This window comes from Neofelis nebulosa, chromosome 8 (assembly GCF_028018385.1).
Source record: "Neofelis nebulosa isolate mNeoNeb1 chromosome 8, mNeoNeb1.pri, whole genome shotgun sequence".
NCBI classification, from domain to species: Eukaryota; Metazoa; Chordata; class Mammalia; order Carnivora; family Felidae; genus Neofelis; species Neofelis nebulosa.
Genome location: NC_080789.1, coordinates 25,545,058 through 25,561,658, shown reverse-complemented (window position 1 = coordinate 25,561,658; position 16,601 = coordinate 25,545,058). Strand labels below are relative to the sequence as shown.

Below are 16,601 nucleotides of genomic sequence, written 5' to 3'. Positions count from 1 at the left end.
TCTATTCAACCCACTCTTTGTGTCCCCACCTCTCCACAGAGAAGCCTCTTTTAAACTCACCAAAATCCTTGATCATACTGAACCAGTCACTATTCAGTCTTCAACTCATACAACTCCCACGCAGCATTTGACATAACTGAACATTCTTGAAACATTGTCTTCATTGGTTTTTTGAACATCACTTTCTCTTGGTTCTCCTCCCTCACTGGATATTCCTTCTCCAACCCTTTGCTGGTTTCTCTTCATCTCTGAGTTAACTTCTCCCTCTCACACCTCCCTTCTTCTCTCTACCTATACTCCCTTTGTAAGCTTACCCATTTGAAAGGCTTTAAAAACTATTTAGACCCTGACAACTCACAAATGTACATATCTACTTCTGACCTCGCACCTGACCCCCAAACTTTTATACCCACTTTCTACATAACATATCTAAAAGGCATCTCAAGGTCAATTTATCCAACATGTCCAAAAATGAACTCCTGGTCTTTCCCACCAAACCTGTTTTTCCCTTAGTTTTTACTTACTTCAATAAATAGCAACTCCATTCTTCTAGCTGTTCAGGTCAAAGGCTCTGGTGTTATCTTTGGATATCTTTCCCTATCTTTTTCTCACATTCTATATCCGTTCCATAACAAACCCAGTCATCTCTACCTTAAACTATATCCAGAATCAACCTTATTGCCCCTCTTTCAGAACTATCACACTAGGTGATCTACAATCATCCCTTGCCTAGATTATTACTATAGATAGGCTCTTATCTAATCTTCTGCTTTTCCCCCCAGTTCTTAAAATTGAATCTCAACACACAAGCCTAGTCATTTAATCAGGTCCAGTGACCCCTCTACACTCAGATTCTGCAATGGCTTCCCATGTCACTCAGTATAAAAGCCTGAATAACAGTGGCACCCAAGGTCTTTCATGATCTGACCCTCTCCATCCCCTCTTTTTTTTTTTTTTTGCTGTTTATTTATTTATTTATTTATTTATTTATTTATTTATTTATAGATATTTATTTATTTTGAGAGAGAGAGACAGAGAGAGAGAGATAGGGAGTGAGCAAGGAAAGGGCAGAAACAGAGGGAGACAGAGAATCCCAAGCAGGCTCCACAGCTATCAGCATGGAGCCTGACAAGGGGCCTGAACCCATGAATCATGAGATCATGACCTGAGCTGAAATCAAGAGTCCGATGCTTAACCGACTGAGCCATCCAGGCGCACCTCTCTTATTATTATTGTTTTTAATGTTTATTTATTTTTGAGAGAGAGAGAGAGAGTGAGTGGGGAAGGGTAGAGAGAGAAGGGGACAGAGGATCTGAAGTGGGCTCAGTGCTGACAGCAGCAAGCCTGATGCGGGGCTCGAACTCAACTCATGAACTCTGAAATCATGACCTGAGCTGAAGTTGGATGTTCAACCAACTGAGACACATAGATGCCTCTCCCTTTCGTCTTATTCTTATAATCTTATCTCCTACTACTCTCTTCCAATTCATTCTGCTTCAGCCACACTGGCCCCCTTGTTATCCCCAAATAGACCAAGGATGCTTCTCACTGTTATGTACCATACACGCTTACATCCATCTTCTGCTCAAATATTACTATAGAAATGGAGCCCTTTTGAACACTCTATACAATATAGCATCACCCTCTTCCCCTTGAACCTGTTTTTTTCTCTAAGGCACATATCACTATTTGATATTCTATATATTTACTTGTTTATTTGGCTTTAATTTGTTTCCTTTTGTTCCAATGAAAGCCATGAAGCAGAGGCTTTGTTTTGTTCATTACTGTTTCTCTAGCACATATTTGCTCAACAAATATTAGTATAAAGAGAAAAAAGATAGATTTAGGTCCAGATAGCAATGTTAGTGGGTTAGTGGCTTTGCTCAGATGTGATCCTTCTTTAAGATGGGAGCCATGAGGGGCACCTGGGTGGCTCAGTTAAGCATCTGACTTCAGCTCAGGTCATGATCTCACAGTCCATGAGTTTGAGCCCTGCGTCAGGCTCTGTGCTGACAGCTCAGAGCCTGGAGCCTGTTTTGGATTCTGTGTCTCCCTCTCTTTCTGCCCCTCCCCTGCTCATGCTCTGTCTCTCTCTGTCTTAAAAATAAATAAAATCATTAAAATTTTTTTTAAAAAAGATAGGAGCCATGAGTTGGATATAGAACATTTATATCCCAAGCACATATTTTACTGAGCAACATCAAAGGTATCTTCAAGCCTCTGATAGTTGATATAATAAAATCTAGGAGGACAATCAAGCATACATTGCATGGACACTGTGTTACACAGAATACACAGAGAAGACACAGTCCTTCCCTTTCAGGAGCTTAAAATCTATAATCTGACTACTATCTTTACTCATTTATTCAATAAGTATCTATTGCATAAGAAACCAAAACTGATTTCACTACACTATCAGAGGTATGAACAAAAGTACTTTAAATGAGCTGTCCTTTGAAATGTTCCCTAAACCAGTTGCTCAAAGACTTCTAAGACAGCTAACCAAGTCATTACAATTTCAAAGTGTTTTCTTCCACCAAGTCAGTGTGGTAAAACATTATCAACACTCGATGGAATTTCACTTGCATAAAGTTTTTATTAAATGGTAAACAGCACTGGGACACCTGGGTGGCTCAGTTGGTTAAATGACTGTGGCTCAGGTCATGATTTCAGGAATTGTGAGTTTGAGCCCTGAATTCGGCTCTGTGCTGATGGCTCAGAGCCTGGAGCCTAGAGTCTGCTTCAGATTCTGTGTCTCCCTGTCTCTCTGCTCCTCCCCTGCTCACACTCTGTCTCTGTCTCTCTCTCTCTCTCAAAAACAAATAAAACATTAAAAATTTAAAAAAATTTTAAAAATGGTAAACAGCACTAAAGAGTTACTTGTATTTCTCTTCTAAATAATAATTCCATTTACATAATGTGAAAAATAACAGTACTTTCCCAACTAAGTACTTAAAAAAAGTAAAAGGGAATGTTTTTAAGATGAAAAGGTATTTTAATTTGCATAAGAATTCTAAATGTAGATCTTAAATCTTTGATCTTCAGGCATTAGTTATATTTTCACTGATATTTAAAAGATGGAAGACCCATTTTTGAAAACTTTAAATATAATAACTCATGAAATTTCTATATCTCTTTATAGCTTTCAAAGTTGCTTTCATAAGCATCATTTTACTAAACTCCAATACAAACTGTATGAGCCATACTGTGTTATCTTCACTTTAAGGTATTTTTTTTTGTTAACATCTTGTAAATATGCATTCATGATTGTCAGATTTACCTATTGCTCAAATGAAATGATAAAAACTACTTATTTCAATAATAATATTAACACCTACCATTTATTAATTGCCTCAGTTTTATTATATGTAAGATAAGGTCAATAATTTTACTTCCTTCAGAGGGTTGTTGAGAAATTGAATGTGCATTTTAAAAATAATACTTACCTGTCTGGTTTATTTTTCAGACAGAAGCTCAAATAATGGACTACCCATTTCAAAACCAGACTTAAAAACCTTAAGGAGATAATCAACAATGAAGGTCTTGGCACCTGGCTCAGTGTTAAAAGTAGCCCCATTTCTCTAGGAACAGCACATATGAAGAAATGACTCACTCATTCAAGAAATATTCATCAGCACAGTTCTAGGCGCTAGAGAGACATAGCAAAGAGAACGGAACTCTACCTCATGGACCTTAATGGGGAAGACAGGAAGGAAAAATGAAAGGAGGAAGAAGGAGGGGAAAGAGAAAGGAAGGCAATGAAAATTACAGATAGTGATAACTGCAATAAGGAAAATAAAACAAGACACTGTAATAGAGTGACAGGGGTGGTGTATGTTTGGCTTCCTTGGATTGGGAGATCAGGGATGGCCTTTCTGAGGTGGCATTTGCAATGAAACTAGAATAATGAGGAGGAAGAGCCAAGCATAAAATAATATGGCAGAAAAACATTCAAAGGAGAGTGTGCAGCAGATGCAAAGAACCAAAAGCAGGTGGGCTTGGTTGTTAAAAGAATAGATAGGCCATAATGTCTGGGGAGCAAGTGACAGGCAGTGGCATGCAAGGAAGTCAGAGGGCAGGTAGGAGAGGAAATGACAGAAGGACTTGCAGCTCATGGTAAAAAGTGTGGATTTTACTCCTGGTACAGTGGCAGCAGTAGGATAGCCAGTGGAAGAAACAGGGTGTTTCTAATTGGAATGAACAGAAGCAATGCTTAAGACATGCAACAAATAAGAAAGCTAGGCAGCCAATAAAGCCCTGGAGCCTTATGATAAACAGACCTACTTATTGCCCCTATGACAACCTGAACTCATTTACTGAGTGCCAATTATAAACCAACTACTGTGAATGTAAAATAACCAAGTTATGTCGAATTGTTTTTCAAACAGAAAGAGTTGGAAATAAAAAGACAATTGGGGCGCCTGGGTGGCTCAGTCGGTTAAGCGTCCGACTTCAGCTCAGGTCATGATCTCGCGGTCCGTGAGTTCGAGCCCCGCGTCGGGCTCTGGGCTGATGGCTCAGAGCCTGGAGCCTGCTTCCGATTCTGTGTCTCCCTCTCTCTCTGCCCCTCCCCCGTTCATGCTCTGTCTCTGTCTCAAAAATAAAAATAAAACGTTAAAAAAAAATTTAAAAAAAGACAATAGACTTCTGAAAAGAGCAGCAACTTGCAGTGGTCTTGAGAAAAGTTATAGCAGGCTCAAAACAACAAACAAACAAACAAACAAACTCTACCACATGAGAGTATACTATGGTTTCTCAACCCTGGCCCTATTGACATTTTGGACCAGATAATTCTCTGTTGTGGAGGGCAGTCCTGTGCATTGTAGGATGTTTAGTGTTGCATCCTTAGTTATGGCAACCACAAATGTCTTCAGATATTGCCAAATGCCCCTTGTGGGGCAAAGTTGCCCCTGCTCAAGAACTCACTGGTATAACTGACAGCTTTTAACCTTATACAACCTTGTGATACATGTTCTAAGATGAGTTGGAGTATTTTAATTTCCAAGTTGAAAAACTGTAGTAATTAGCGGGTAAAAAACATTGTGAAATGACTAGTTCCATCATTTCATTTATATTTAAGGGCGGACACAAATCTGTATTAAGCCCATTCTGTATGTTAAGCATTGCTTTTAGGACTGGGAATAGATAAGTGGTCAAGTAGATTTTAAAAAATCCTTCCCTATAGACCTGATACTCTCACAAGGGGAGGGAGAGAAAACAAAGAAATAGGAATGACATTTATAATGTTATAGAAAGTGATAAATACATGAGGAAAGTTAGGAAGAAGAATAGGGAATGCCAAAGTGAGGACAGGGTAGAAATTTGAAATAGGATAATCAAGAAAAGTCTCATCAAAAGGTAATATTTAAGTAAAATATGAAAAGGAACAGGAAGAAGGGTCCCTGGGTGGCTCAGTTGGTTAAGCATCTGACTCCTGATACCAGCTTAGGTCACGATCTCATTGTTTGTGAGCTGATGTGGGGCTCTGTGCTACCAGTAAGGAGCATGATAGGGATTTTCTCTCTCCCTCTCTGTCTGCCCCTCCCCTGCTCTCTCTCTCAAAATAAATAAACTTAAAAAAGAAAAAGGAACAGAAAGTAAGCAATGCAGAAACCAAAGGGTACATCTAGTACAAACCCTGTAAAGCAAAACTGAGGCTGGGTTTGTGTGGAAAGGGGCAAACAGAGTGACTGGTCAGATATGACCAATTATGCTTCAATTAATCACTGATCTAGCTAAAATAAAGTTCTCTGATTGGCTTCATGGTCAGCTTTGAAATAGGAAATTCCTTGATATAGTTTCTTAAGGGATGGGGAATAGGAAGCACTGGTCCTGAGCACCTATAACTCTTTGAAAATGTAAAGTGATCCCAGCAATTGAAGAGTAATTCCAAATATTTTACCTATAAATAGCTCTTGAGGTGTATCTCAAATGGGGGAAATGGCCTTCATGTTCTCTTTTTTCCCATATTTTCCTTTTTGGTTTCATCTAAAATGAAAGAAAACTTTCTGATTAAAAAGCAGAGAAAAATACTGGTCCAAAGCTAATTATTTTTAGAAATGCAAACTACAATTTGATGAGACTTAGGTATATTATTACCTGATCAAAGAAATAGATGGGCCCAATATCCAAAGACTTGACTTCAGTAAAGTCTTCCATTCTGCCATGAGACCTAAGAAGGAGAAATTAGAACTCTGAAGAAAAGTTATCATGTTTATAGGTGATTTTTCAAAGCACTTTACACTTTGAAAGTTTAGATGTTGTATTTTCAATGAAATGTAAAAAAATTTGGGGTGGGAAATGCAACTGTTCCTTTATCTCTATCTTTGCTTCATAGGCTATCAACTTGACATAGATGCAATCAGAAGGATTGCATGCTATGGGCAAACAAAGCAATAGCACATCCCTGCCAAGTATCTTAACCTGGGCACTACTGACATTTTGGGCCATATAATTCTTTGTGGTAAGAAGCTACCTTGAGCATTGTAAGATGTTTAGCAGCATCTCTGGTGTCTACCTACTAGACACCAGTAGCATACCCTCCCAGTTATGGCAACAAAAAGTGTTCCCTGACATTGTCAAATATCTCTTGGGGATCAAAACTGCCCCTGGTTGTGAATGGCTGTGCCAATGCAATGGCCAGGGAAAAAGGTTTGACAGGGAAGGAACTGGTTAAGATAATTAACACTGCTGATGACAGGGCCATTTATAGCAATGCCATTCAAAATATGGTCTCTGGAGGAGGGGCCTCAGGATCACCTGGGACCTTGTTAGAAATGCCAATCCTCACTCAGACCTCATGTATAGTGTATCAGAATCTCCAGAGGTGGCATCTAAGAACTGGTGGTTGAACAAGCCCTCCAGGTGATTCTGAAAAATGCCTAAGTTTGGGAAGCATGGACTAAGAGGACACATTTTACCTAGTAGGCTGTGAAAACCCACTTGTGACTGGGGGCAGTGGGGGGGAGTCTGGGGCTGGCTAAACCATAGCTAACTGGCCTAATGGATTTGTAGTAGAAGGATGAAGGAGCACACGGTGGAGGACTGAGTAGCAGCAACAACATCAATGGACTGGGAAATGGGATGGACTGAGGATCATTAGCTATTACTATTATTAATAAAGAAAAATTTCAGAGGCCCAGATTGGATTAGCCCATCCTTTAAGTAGGAGAATGTCTTTAAAATGAAGATTTGAAGGACAGCAAAACTATTTATCTACACATCTCCATCTCATTGTCCTGCCACTGTAGCTGAAGATTCTACTTTAAGTGAATCCAGTATCTCAAAAATCCTCGGTTAAAATGTAAAAATACAGGCATTTATGTTGTAACATGTTATGCACATTCATGAAAAACCTTATGTCTTGCAATATTTTTCACTAGAAATAATAGGGCTTATGGGAAAAACAGGGTTATGGTGCACCACTTAAAATCCATGCTACTTTGGAACCAGAGCACAAAAAAATCACACGCCAGTAATTGGCACCTGAGGAGAAACTTAAACGACCCTGGCAGGCGCTTATAGCAGAAGCTGCTTCAGGGATATATTTTTTTTAAAATGTTAAGAGTAGAAATTCAAACTGATGGGTACTGAAATAATGTAGATGAAGTAGAGCTCCTTGCCAGTGGGGTTGCTTTAAGGCATGCACAGAGAGAAGTGAAACCTGCTACAGTGTGAGAGAGTACCTTTCTGGGGAGGCATCCTGGGTACTAGTGCTCATTTTTTTATTTTTTATTTTTTTTAAGCGTTGAAAGATTTCTTGCCTGTGTCGCAGCTGAGCTGAAGGCCTTTTCCCACCCTTTTAATAAAGGTTACAATTCTATTACCTCTGCTGTGGCCTCCTTTCACTAGAAAAATCAAGTATGAAAATTTGAGGATGACAAATTCCATGCTATGCTGAGATCATTCTCTCATTTAATAATTATTAGTTAATTTGCTTTATAAAAACACAAATTGTGGTCAAGCATGCTACAGTTGATCCTTGAACAGCATGGGTTTGAACTGTATGAGTCTACTTATAATGCAGAGATTTTATAGTACTATAAATGTATTTTCTTCTTTTTTTTTTTTTTTTTTTTTTTAATTTATTTTTGGGACAGAGAGAGACAGAGCATGAACGGGGGAGGGGCAGAGAGAGAGGGAGACACAGAATCGGAAACAGGCTCCAGGCTCCGAGCCATCAGCCCAGAGCCTGACGCGGGGCTCGAACTCACAGACCGCGAGATTGTGACCTGGCTGAAGTCGGACGCTTAACCGACTGCGCCACCCAGGCGCCCCTTTTCTTCTTTTTCTTAACATTTATTTATTGATTTTTGAGAGACAGCAAGCTAGCAGGGGAGGGGCAGAGAGAGAGAATCCCAAGCAGCCTCCATGCTGCCAGCACAGAGACCAATGTGGGGCTCGAATTCATGAACAGTGAGATCATGACCTGAGCCAAAACCAAGAGTCGGATGCTTAACCAACTTAGCTACCCAGGTGCCCTTATAAATGTATTTTCTCCTTATGATTTTCTTAATAACATTTTCTTTTCTCTAGCTTACTTTATTGTAAGAATATAGTATATAATATATACAACCTACAAAATAAGTATTGATCAATTATTTATGTTATTGATAAGGCTTCAGGTCAATAGTAGGCTATTAGTTAAGCTTTGAGGAGTAAAAAGTTGTAGGTGGATTTTCAGTTGTGTCGGGGGTCAGTGCCCTTACCCCCAGTGTTGTTCAAAGGTCAACTGCAGTTGATCAATTAATTAGAACTGAGTCTAGAAATAAGCCCTCACATCTATTGTTAATTAATTTTTGGCAAAGGTGCCACAATAATTCAATGAAAGAAAGAATAGTCTTTTCAGCACATGGTAATGAGACAACTGGTTATCTACATACAAAAGAATGAAATTAGATCCCTACATCACACCATATACAAACATCAATTCAAGTGGTGCCTGGGTGGCTCAGTAGATTAAGTATCTGACTCCTAATTTCAGCTCAGGTCATCATCTCACCCCACACTGGCTCTGCTCTGATAGTGTGGAGTCTGCTTGGGATTCTCTCTCCCCCCTCTCTTTGTCCCTCCTATGCATACATGTGCTCTCTCTCTCTCTCAAAACAAACTCTAAAAAATCAAAATGAATCAGAGAATGGGAAAAATAATTGCAAAGCATACCCTATGTAATAAGAATCTAGTATCTAGACTATATAAAGAACTCTTAAATTCAACAAAAAGACAAAAGATGAATGACTCAATTTAAAAATGGACCAAAGATTTGGAAAAACATTTCTCTAAAGAATATATGCAAATAGCCCATAACACATGAAAAGATGCTCACCATCATTAGTAATTAGCTAAATTACAATCAAAACCACTACATACCTATTGGGATGATTATAATTTAAAAAAAGACAATAATAAGTGTTGACAACATATGGAGAAATTAGAAACCTAATACATAGCTGGTAGGACTGTATAATGCCACAGTTGCTTTTGAAAATAGTCTGGTAGTTCGTCAAAATGTTGAACATAGAATTATCCCATATGACTCAGCACTTGTACTCCTAGATATATATCCAAGAGAAATGAAAACATATATGTCCACACCAAAACTTGTACAGGAATGTTCATAGTAGCATTATTCATAATAGCTAAAAAATAGCAACAACATAAATGTCTATTGATGGATGAAAAATATTCTATAATTAAATAGCAGTAGTAATATATTAAAAACTACAGAATTATACCCTTAAAATGATGAATTTGTGACACGTAAATTACCGTTTTTAAAAAAAGAGTACCCAAAAGTCTCTGCCAGTTCCAACTTCTATCCATAACAACCTAAAGATATCAAATTCCAAAGTTCAAGCCCTCAAAAATATGAGTGCCTTAAAAAGTACCAACCTTCTGTCTCACCAGTTGCTGCAATTTTCAGACCCAAGGAATAGTAGAGATCTGTTGGTTCTGACTCCAAAATAACTTTGTACCAGAGTTCCGTTCAGAACTTCAAGACCAACTGATTCCATTCATGTCTTTTATTTTGGTCATCCTCAGTCACTGGAAATGTAAACTTGGAATTTCTGGATTAAGAGAGCCAGTTGAGCACCAAGTCGTCTACATTCTGGAATTTGTATAAAGTTAGAATGTCTTTATTTATAATTACCAGAAATTTAACAACACAGAAATATGATATCTCATATGTTTGGAGGTAGAATAAGTAGCCTATGGATTCCAATTCAGTGGCTGAATGACATCACCAAGGATCCAGCATCATCCCATCTTTCTGTTCTGTGTTCTTCAGATTTCATCCCCAAGGATCATTTTCAGCTTTGAAAACACCTAAAAGAAGGGACCATATTTTCTTTTGTTTTTTTTTTTAACTTAGGAAACATTTTCCAGATGTTCTCAATGGGTTTCTCTTTTTAAAAATTTTATTTATTTATTTACTATATATTTATATTAAAATTTTTTTTGAGAGGCACCCGGGTGGCTCAGTCAGTTAAGTGTCCGACTCCTGGTTTCAGCTCAGGTAGTGATCTTGCAGTTCGCGGGTTCAAGCCATGCCTCAGGCTCTGCACTAACAACATAGTAGCATTATTCATATGACATATGACATATCATATGACAGAGCCTGCTTGGGATTCTCTCTCCTCTTTTTCTCTCTTTCTCTAATAAGTAAATAAACTTAAAAAAATTTTTTTTGAGTATAGCTGACAATGTTACATTACTTCTAGGCGTACAACATAGTGATTCAACATCTTTATACATTATGCTGTGCTCACCACAAGTGTAGCTGCCATCTGTCACCATACAATGCTATTACAATATCATTGACAATATGTATTCCCTATACTGTACCCTTTTATTTTTTTAAATTTTTTAAAGATTTTATTTTTAAGTAATCTCTACTTCCGATTGAGACTTGAACTTACAACCTCAAGATCAAGAATTGCATGCTCCAGTGATCAAGCCAGCCATGTGCTGCTATACCTTTCATTCCCAGGACTGATTCATTTCATAACTGGAAGCCTGTATCTCCCACTCCTCTTCACCCATTTTGGCCATTCCTTCCACCCGCCTTCCCTCTGGCAACCTTCAGTTTGTTCTGTTTATTCATTTGCTTTGTTTTTTAGATTCTACATATGAGTGAAATCATATGGTATTTCTTTTTCTCAGTCTGACTTATTTCGCTTAGTTTAATATCCTCCAGGTCCATCCATGTTGTTGCAAATGGCAAGATCTCATCCTTTTTGTGGCTGCATCACATTCCACTGCATGTGTATGTGTGTGTGTGTGTGTGTGTGTGTGTGTGTGTGTATACACATATGTCAATAAACATTTAGGTTGCTTCCATATCTTGGCTATTTTATTTATTTTTTAACATCACTTTTTTTTAGTTAATTATTTAATTTTAAAATTTACATCCAAGTTAGTTACCATATAGTACAACAAAGATTTCAGGTGTAGATTCTTTAATGCCCCTTACCCATTTAGCCCATCACCCCCTCTCACAACCCCTATAGCAACCCTTTGCTTGTTCTCTATATTTAAGAGTCATTTATGTTTTGTCCCCCTCCCTGTTTTTATATTATTTTTGCTTCCCTTACCTTGTGTTCAACTGTTCTGTGTCTTAAAGTCCTCATATGAGTGAAGTCATATGATATTTGTCTTTCTCTGACTGACTAATTTCACATAGCATAATACCCTCCAGTTCCATCCACGTAGTTGCAAATGGCAAGACTTCATTCTTTGTGATTGCCAAGTAATACTCCATTGTATATATATACCGCATTTTCTTTATCCATTCATCTGCCGATGGACATCTGGGCTCTTTCTATACTTTGGCTATTGTTGATAGCACTGCTATTAACATTGGGGTGCATGTGCCCCTTCGAAATAGCACACCTGTATCCTTTGGATAAATACTTAGTAGTACAATTGCTGGGTCATAGGGTAGTTCTATTTTTAATTTTTTTGAGGAATCTTCATACTATTTTCCAGAGTGACTGCACCAGCTTGCATTCCCACCAGCAATGCAAAAGAGATCCTCTTTCTCCACATCCTCACCAACATCTGTTGTTGCCTGAGTTGTTAATGTTAGTCATTCTGACAGGTGTGAGGTGGTATCCAATATGGTTTTTATTTGTATTTCCCTAATGATGAGTGATGTGGAGCATTTTTTCATGTGTTGGTTGGCCATCTGGATGTCTTCTTTGGAGAAGTGTCTATTCATGTCTTTTGCCCATTTCTTCACTGGATTATTTGTTTTTTGGGTGTTGAGTTTGATAAATTCTTTATAGATTTTGGATACTAACCCTTTATGTGATATGTCATTTGCAAATATCTTCTCCCATTCCTTTCCATACTGTTTTGCTGATTGTTTCCTTCTCTGTGCAGAAGCTTTTTATGTTGATGAGGTCCCAATACTTCAGTTTTGCTTTTGTTTCCCTTGCCTTTGGAGACATGTTGAGTAAGAAGTGCTGTGGCCGAGATCAACGAGGTTTTTACCTTTCTCCTTCAGGATTTTTATGGTTTCCTGTCTTACAAATAGGTCTTTCATCCATTTTGAGTTTATTTTTTTGTAAGGTTTAAGAAAGTGGTCCAGTCTTCCCAGGACCATTTGCTGAAGAGACTGTCTTTATTCCATTGGATGTTCTTTCCTGCTTTGTCAAAGATTAGTTGGCCATACATTTATCGGTCGATTTCTGGGTTCTCTGTTCTGTTCCATTGATCTGAGTGTCTGTTTTTGTGCCACATATCTTGGCTATTTTATTTTATTTTATTTTATTTTATTTTATTTTATTTTTATTTACTTTTGGGACAGAGAGAGACAGAGCATGAACGGGGGAGGGGCAGAGAGAGAGGGAGACACAGAATCGGAAACAGGCTCCAGGCTCCGAGCCATCGGCCCAGAGCCTGACGCGGGGCTCGAACTCACAGACCACGAGATCGTGACCTGGCTGAAGTCGGACCCTTAACCGACTGCGCCACCCAGGCGCCCCTATCTTGGCTATTTTAAATACTACTGCAATAAACATAAGGGTGTATACATCTTTTTGAATTGGTATTTTCATTTTCTTTGGGTAAATACCCAGTAGGGGAATTACTGGATCATATGGTATTTCTATTTTTAATTTTTTGGGGATCCTCCATACTGTTTCCCACAGTGGTTGTATCAGTTTACATTCCCACAAACAGTGCAGGAGAGTTCCTTTTTCTCCACAACCTTGCCAACACTTGTTTTTTATTGTGTTTTTTATTTTAGCAATTCTGATAGGTGTAAGGTAGTATTTCATTGCGGTTTTGATTTGCATTTTCTTGATATTAGTGATGTTGAGCATCTTTTCATGTGTCTGTTGACCACCTGTGTATCTGCTTTGGGAAAATATCTATTCAGATCCTCTATTTCTTAATCGGATTGTTTGTTTTTTTGGTGTTGAGTTGTATAGTTCTTTATATATTTTGGATATTAGTCCCTTATTTAATATATCATTTACAAATATCTTCTACCATTCAATGGTTTTTCTTCATGTCTCATTGACCAAAATTGTGACACATGTCCTTCCTAAACAAGTCACAGGAAGGATCAGAATTGTTGTGTATTAGCTTAGCCCAATCAGGGTGTACCCTAGAGGATACATTCATCTGGTCAGGCACATGGTTAGGCAAAGACAACTGACCAAAAGCAGGGTTATGTTAGCAAGGAAAAAACGAAAATGAATTCTGGGTAGACTTCCAACAGTGTCCATTACAGGCATCCAATGTCTATGGTTAGTTTTTTCATCCATTCACATTAAAGCAAAACTTCCCAGTTGGCAAAGCTCTGCCCATGGACATAGAAATCACAGTTCTCCCACTGCATTATTGTAAAATACGAACACGTAAGCAACACCCGTCAGACATGTAAGGAAAATGTCCAACATGAAAATGAAAGATCATAATAAAGAATTCTACTTTCAATCATGATAAAGCAACTGATACTGGATATAAGACTTTCCACCAAAAACAACCATCAAACTAGGCAAAATAAATGTTTTTAGACATTGATCAATAGGAAACACAGAACTATTATCCCTACAAAAGAGAAACAAATGAACAAGCTTCAGGATTGCAGTGGCTTTTGTCTGGGGGCACTTTCCACTGGAAAGGCCAAATAAAGCATGGTGGTGTATCTGAGCTGAGGAGATGGAGACCAGATATCATTGAGAAGGAAGTTGCACAGAGAAGTCTGCACAGGAAAAGACTCTGCAAGACTAGGCAAAGGGCAACTATTAGGAAGAGAACTGTGGAGAAACTATGGGTTGAACAATGATCAGAGGTTGAACAGGAATGGGAGATGTTGGTGTTCCAACCAACCACAGTGGAAAGGTCTATTTAACTATCCGAGAAATTTAGTAGAAATCCCAGAAAGCCTAGGTTTTATGAATGGGGTTAAACTAGCACTACAGTAGCATACTTCATGAGAAATATAATGACATAAACGTTATTTAAACTTTTTCTAGTAACCTCTTGGAAAAAAAGTAAAAAAGTAAACAAAATTAATGTAAATAAAATATTTTACCCAATATGTCCAAAAATGATCATTTCAACACAGAAAATTATTAATGAGATAGTTTACAATCTTTTTCATATTAAGTCTTTGAAATTCAGTGTTCATTTTACACTTACAGCACACTTCGATTTTGACTAGTCACATTTCAATTATTTAATAGCCCTATGTGGTTAGTGGATTTTGTATTGAACACTGGTGTCCTAGAGTAAGGGGTACTCTAGCTCTAAAAACAAAACTTAAAAACAAACCTTGAAAGTATCACACTGAGATGCAAGTAAATTAACTATTTTAGCAATATTCAATACTCCATCATGAAAGAGAATAAAAGTCTTTCAGAGTAGTGTCTGTAGTTTCTAGCCTAAGATAGCAAATCACAAGACATGAGAATTGGAAAATGTGACTCTCGACCAGGAGAAAAAATTGTAAACTCAGAAATGAAAGAGATGATGAAAATAGGGGATAAGGACTTAAAAGTAGCTATTATGTGTTTAAATATTTAAAGGAAAACATAAATGTAGTAAGACAACAAATAGAAAATCTCAATAGAGAAATGGAAACTATAAAAAAAGAACAAAATGGAAATTCTAGAACTGAAGAAAATAGTATTTGAAATGAAAAGGTAACCAGATAAGCTTCATCGGAATTAGACACTATAAAAGTGACCTTGAAGGCAAAGCAATGAAACCATCCAAACTGAAGCAAAAGAGAAAAAAAAAAATCAAAATCAACCAAATAAGACAATTTCAAGTTGTCTGATTCTGTGTCTGGTGAGGTCCAGCTTCCTGGTTTATAGACAGCTGTGTCCTCACATAGTGGAAGGGGCAAGGGACCTCTTTGGAGCCGCTTTTATAAGAATACTAATCCTAATCATGAGGGCTCATTACAACCTCATTCACTCCTAGTTCAACTCAGCCCACCTTGATCTTCAACACTAAAATAACCCTCACTTCTTTTACAAGTAGTAGGGAACCATGATCAGGAGAGATGGGAAGAGGGAGTCTATGAATGGTACTCTCATTTGCCCTCCAGTATTTCATGTAGTTTTTATCTTTCGTTTATGAACTCTTAATATTGATTCCTATGTATCCCTGACTAATAAACACCTGAAACTTCTATGTAGGTAATGATACTCCTGACATTTTGGCCATAGGAATATTTCTTGGAACCATATATGTCTTTCCCAAAGTTCAGCCTAAATACATGGATGCTACATAGAGATTATGGGGAAGGTAAAGTTCTATTATTAAGTATCTATTCTCCAGTTACAAAAAGAGATAATATGTTTGAAGACAAAAGGTAACCTAGGATGTTGTTGGACAGAACTAAAATAGGAAAGGAATTATACCAGAGTACGTGGCAACAGAGCCACATGTAATTTCAAGAAACACTCTCTCTAGAACAAAAGAGGAGAACACTGCAAGAGTCACTAATAAAGTAAGTTTGCGATAAAGGATCCTTTGCTCTTTGAGCTGGCATTCAGGATAGTGCATCCCAATCTCTTGTGAGGATCCCTCTTTTGGTGCTAACAAAATTGCTGTCACTAAAGTTACCAGTAGCCTCCTGATAGCTAAAATCAATGCTCTAGTTTGAGACTTCATACTACTTAATCTTTCTTCAGCAGTTGATATAGTTGACCAAACTTTTATTCTGTAAACCCTTTTTTTCTCCTTATTTCTATGTGATTATTCTCTAAAGCATTTTCTCCTTCTTGTCCTATTATTTCTTTGTACTTTTTTTAACAGAATTTTCCACTCTTGTTTGTTGTAAACAAAATCCTCAAACATTAGTGTCCTTCTGGGTGGTTGTTTTGGGTCCTGTTCTCTTCTCCCTGAATTACCTCATTCATAGCCTTCTACCCAAGTCCTAATAACTCACATGTCTATATCTCCAGACCCATATTTCTAACTGACTACTAGATATCTTTGTCTGGATGCTCTACAGGCATCTCAAACTTAAAATGCCTAATGCTTATCTTCGCCTCCAACTCCTACAAAACCTCCTCCTCCTCCTTTATTCCCTATCTCAGAGAGTGGTACCACTATCCACCCAGGAACCCAAGCCA

The 16,601-nt window shown here is 37.8% G+C and overlaps 1 protein-coding gene across 5 annotated transcripts in view; it reads right to left on the bottom strand.

Moving 5' to 3' along the window:
* LOC131519062 (uncharacterized protein C3orf20 homolog) overlaps positions 1 to 16,601 on the bottom strand; it is a 189,313-nt gene that overhangs the window by 168,115 nt on the left and 4,597 nt on the right. For 3 of the 5 annotated variants that reach the window (XM_058741730.1, XM_058741733.1, XM_058741734.1), the window contains exons 1-3: positions 9,892 to 10,321; positions 6,100 to 6,172; positions 5,903 to 5,988 (exon numbers count right to left, since the gene is read on the bottom strand). In XM_058741730.1, the coding sequence (XP_058597713.1) occupies positions 5,903 to 5,988; positions 6,100 to 6,159 (146 nt within the window). In that variant the 5' untranslated portion in view covers positions 6,160 to 6,172; positions 9,892 to 10,321. Of the gene's footprint in view, positions 1 to 5,902; positions 5,989 to 6,099; positions 6,173 to 9,891; positions 10,322 to 16,601 lie in introns of those variants that run through there. The other 2 variants (XM_058741732.1, XM_058741731.1) reach the window with 1 other exon arrangement.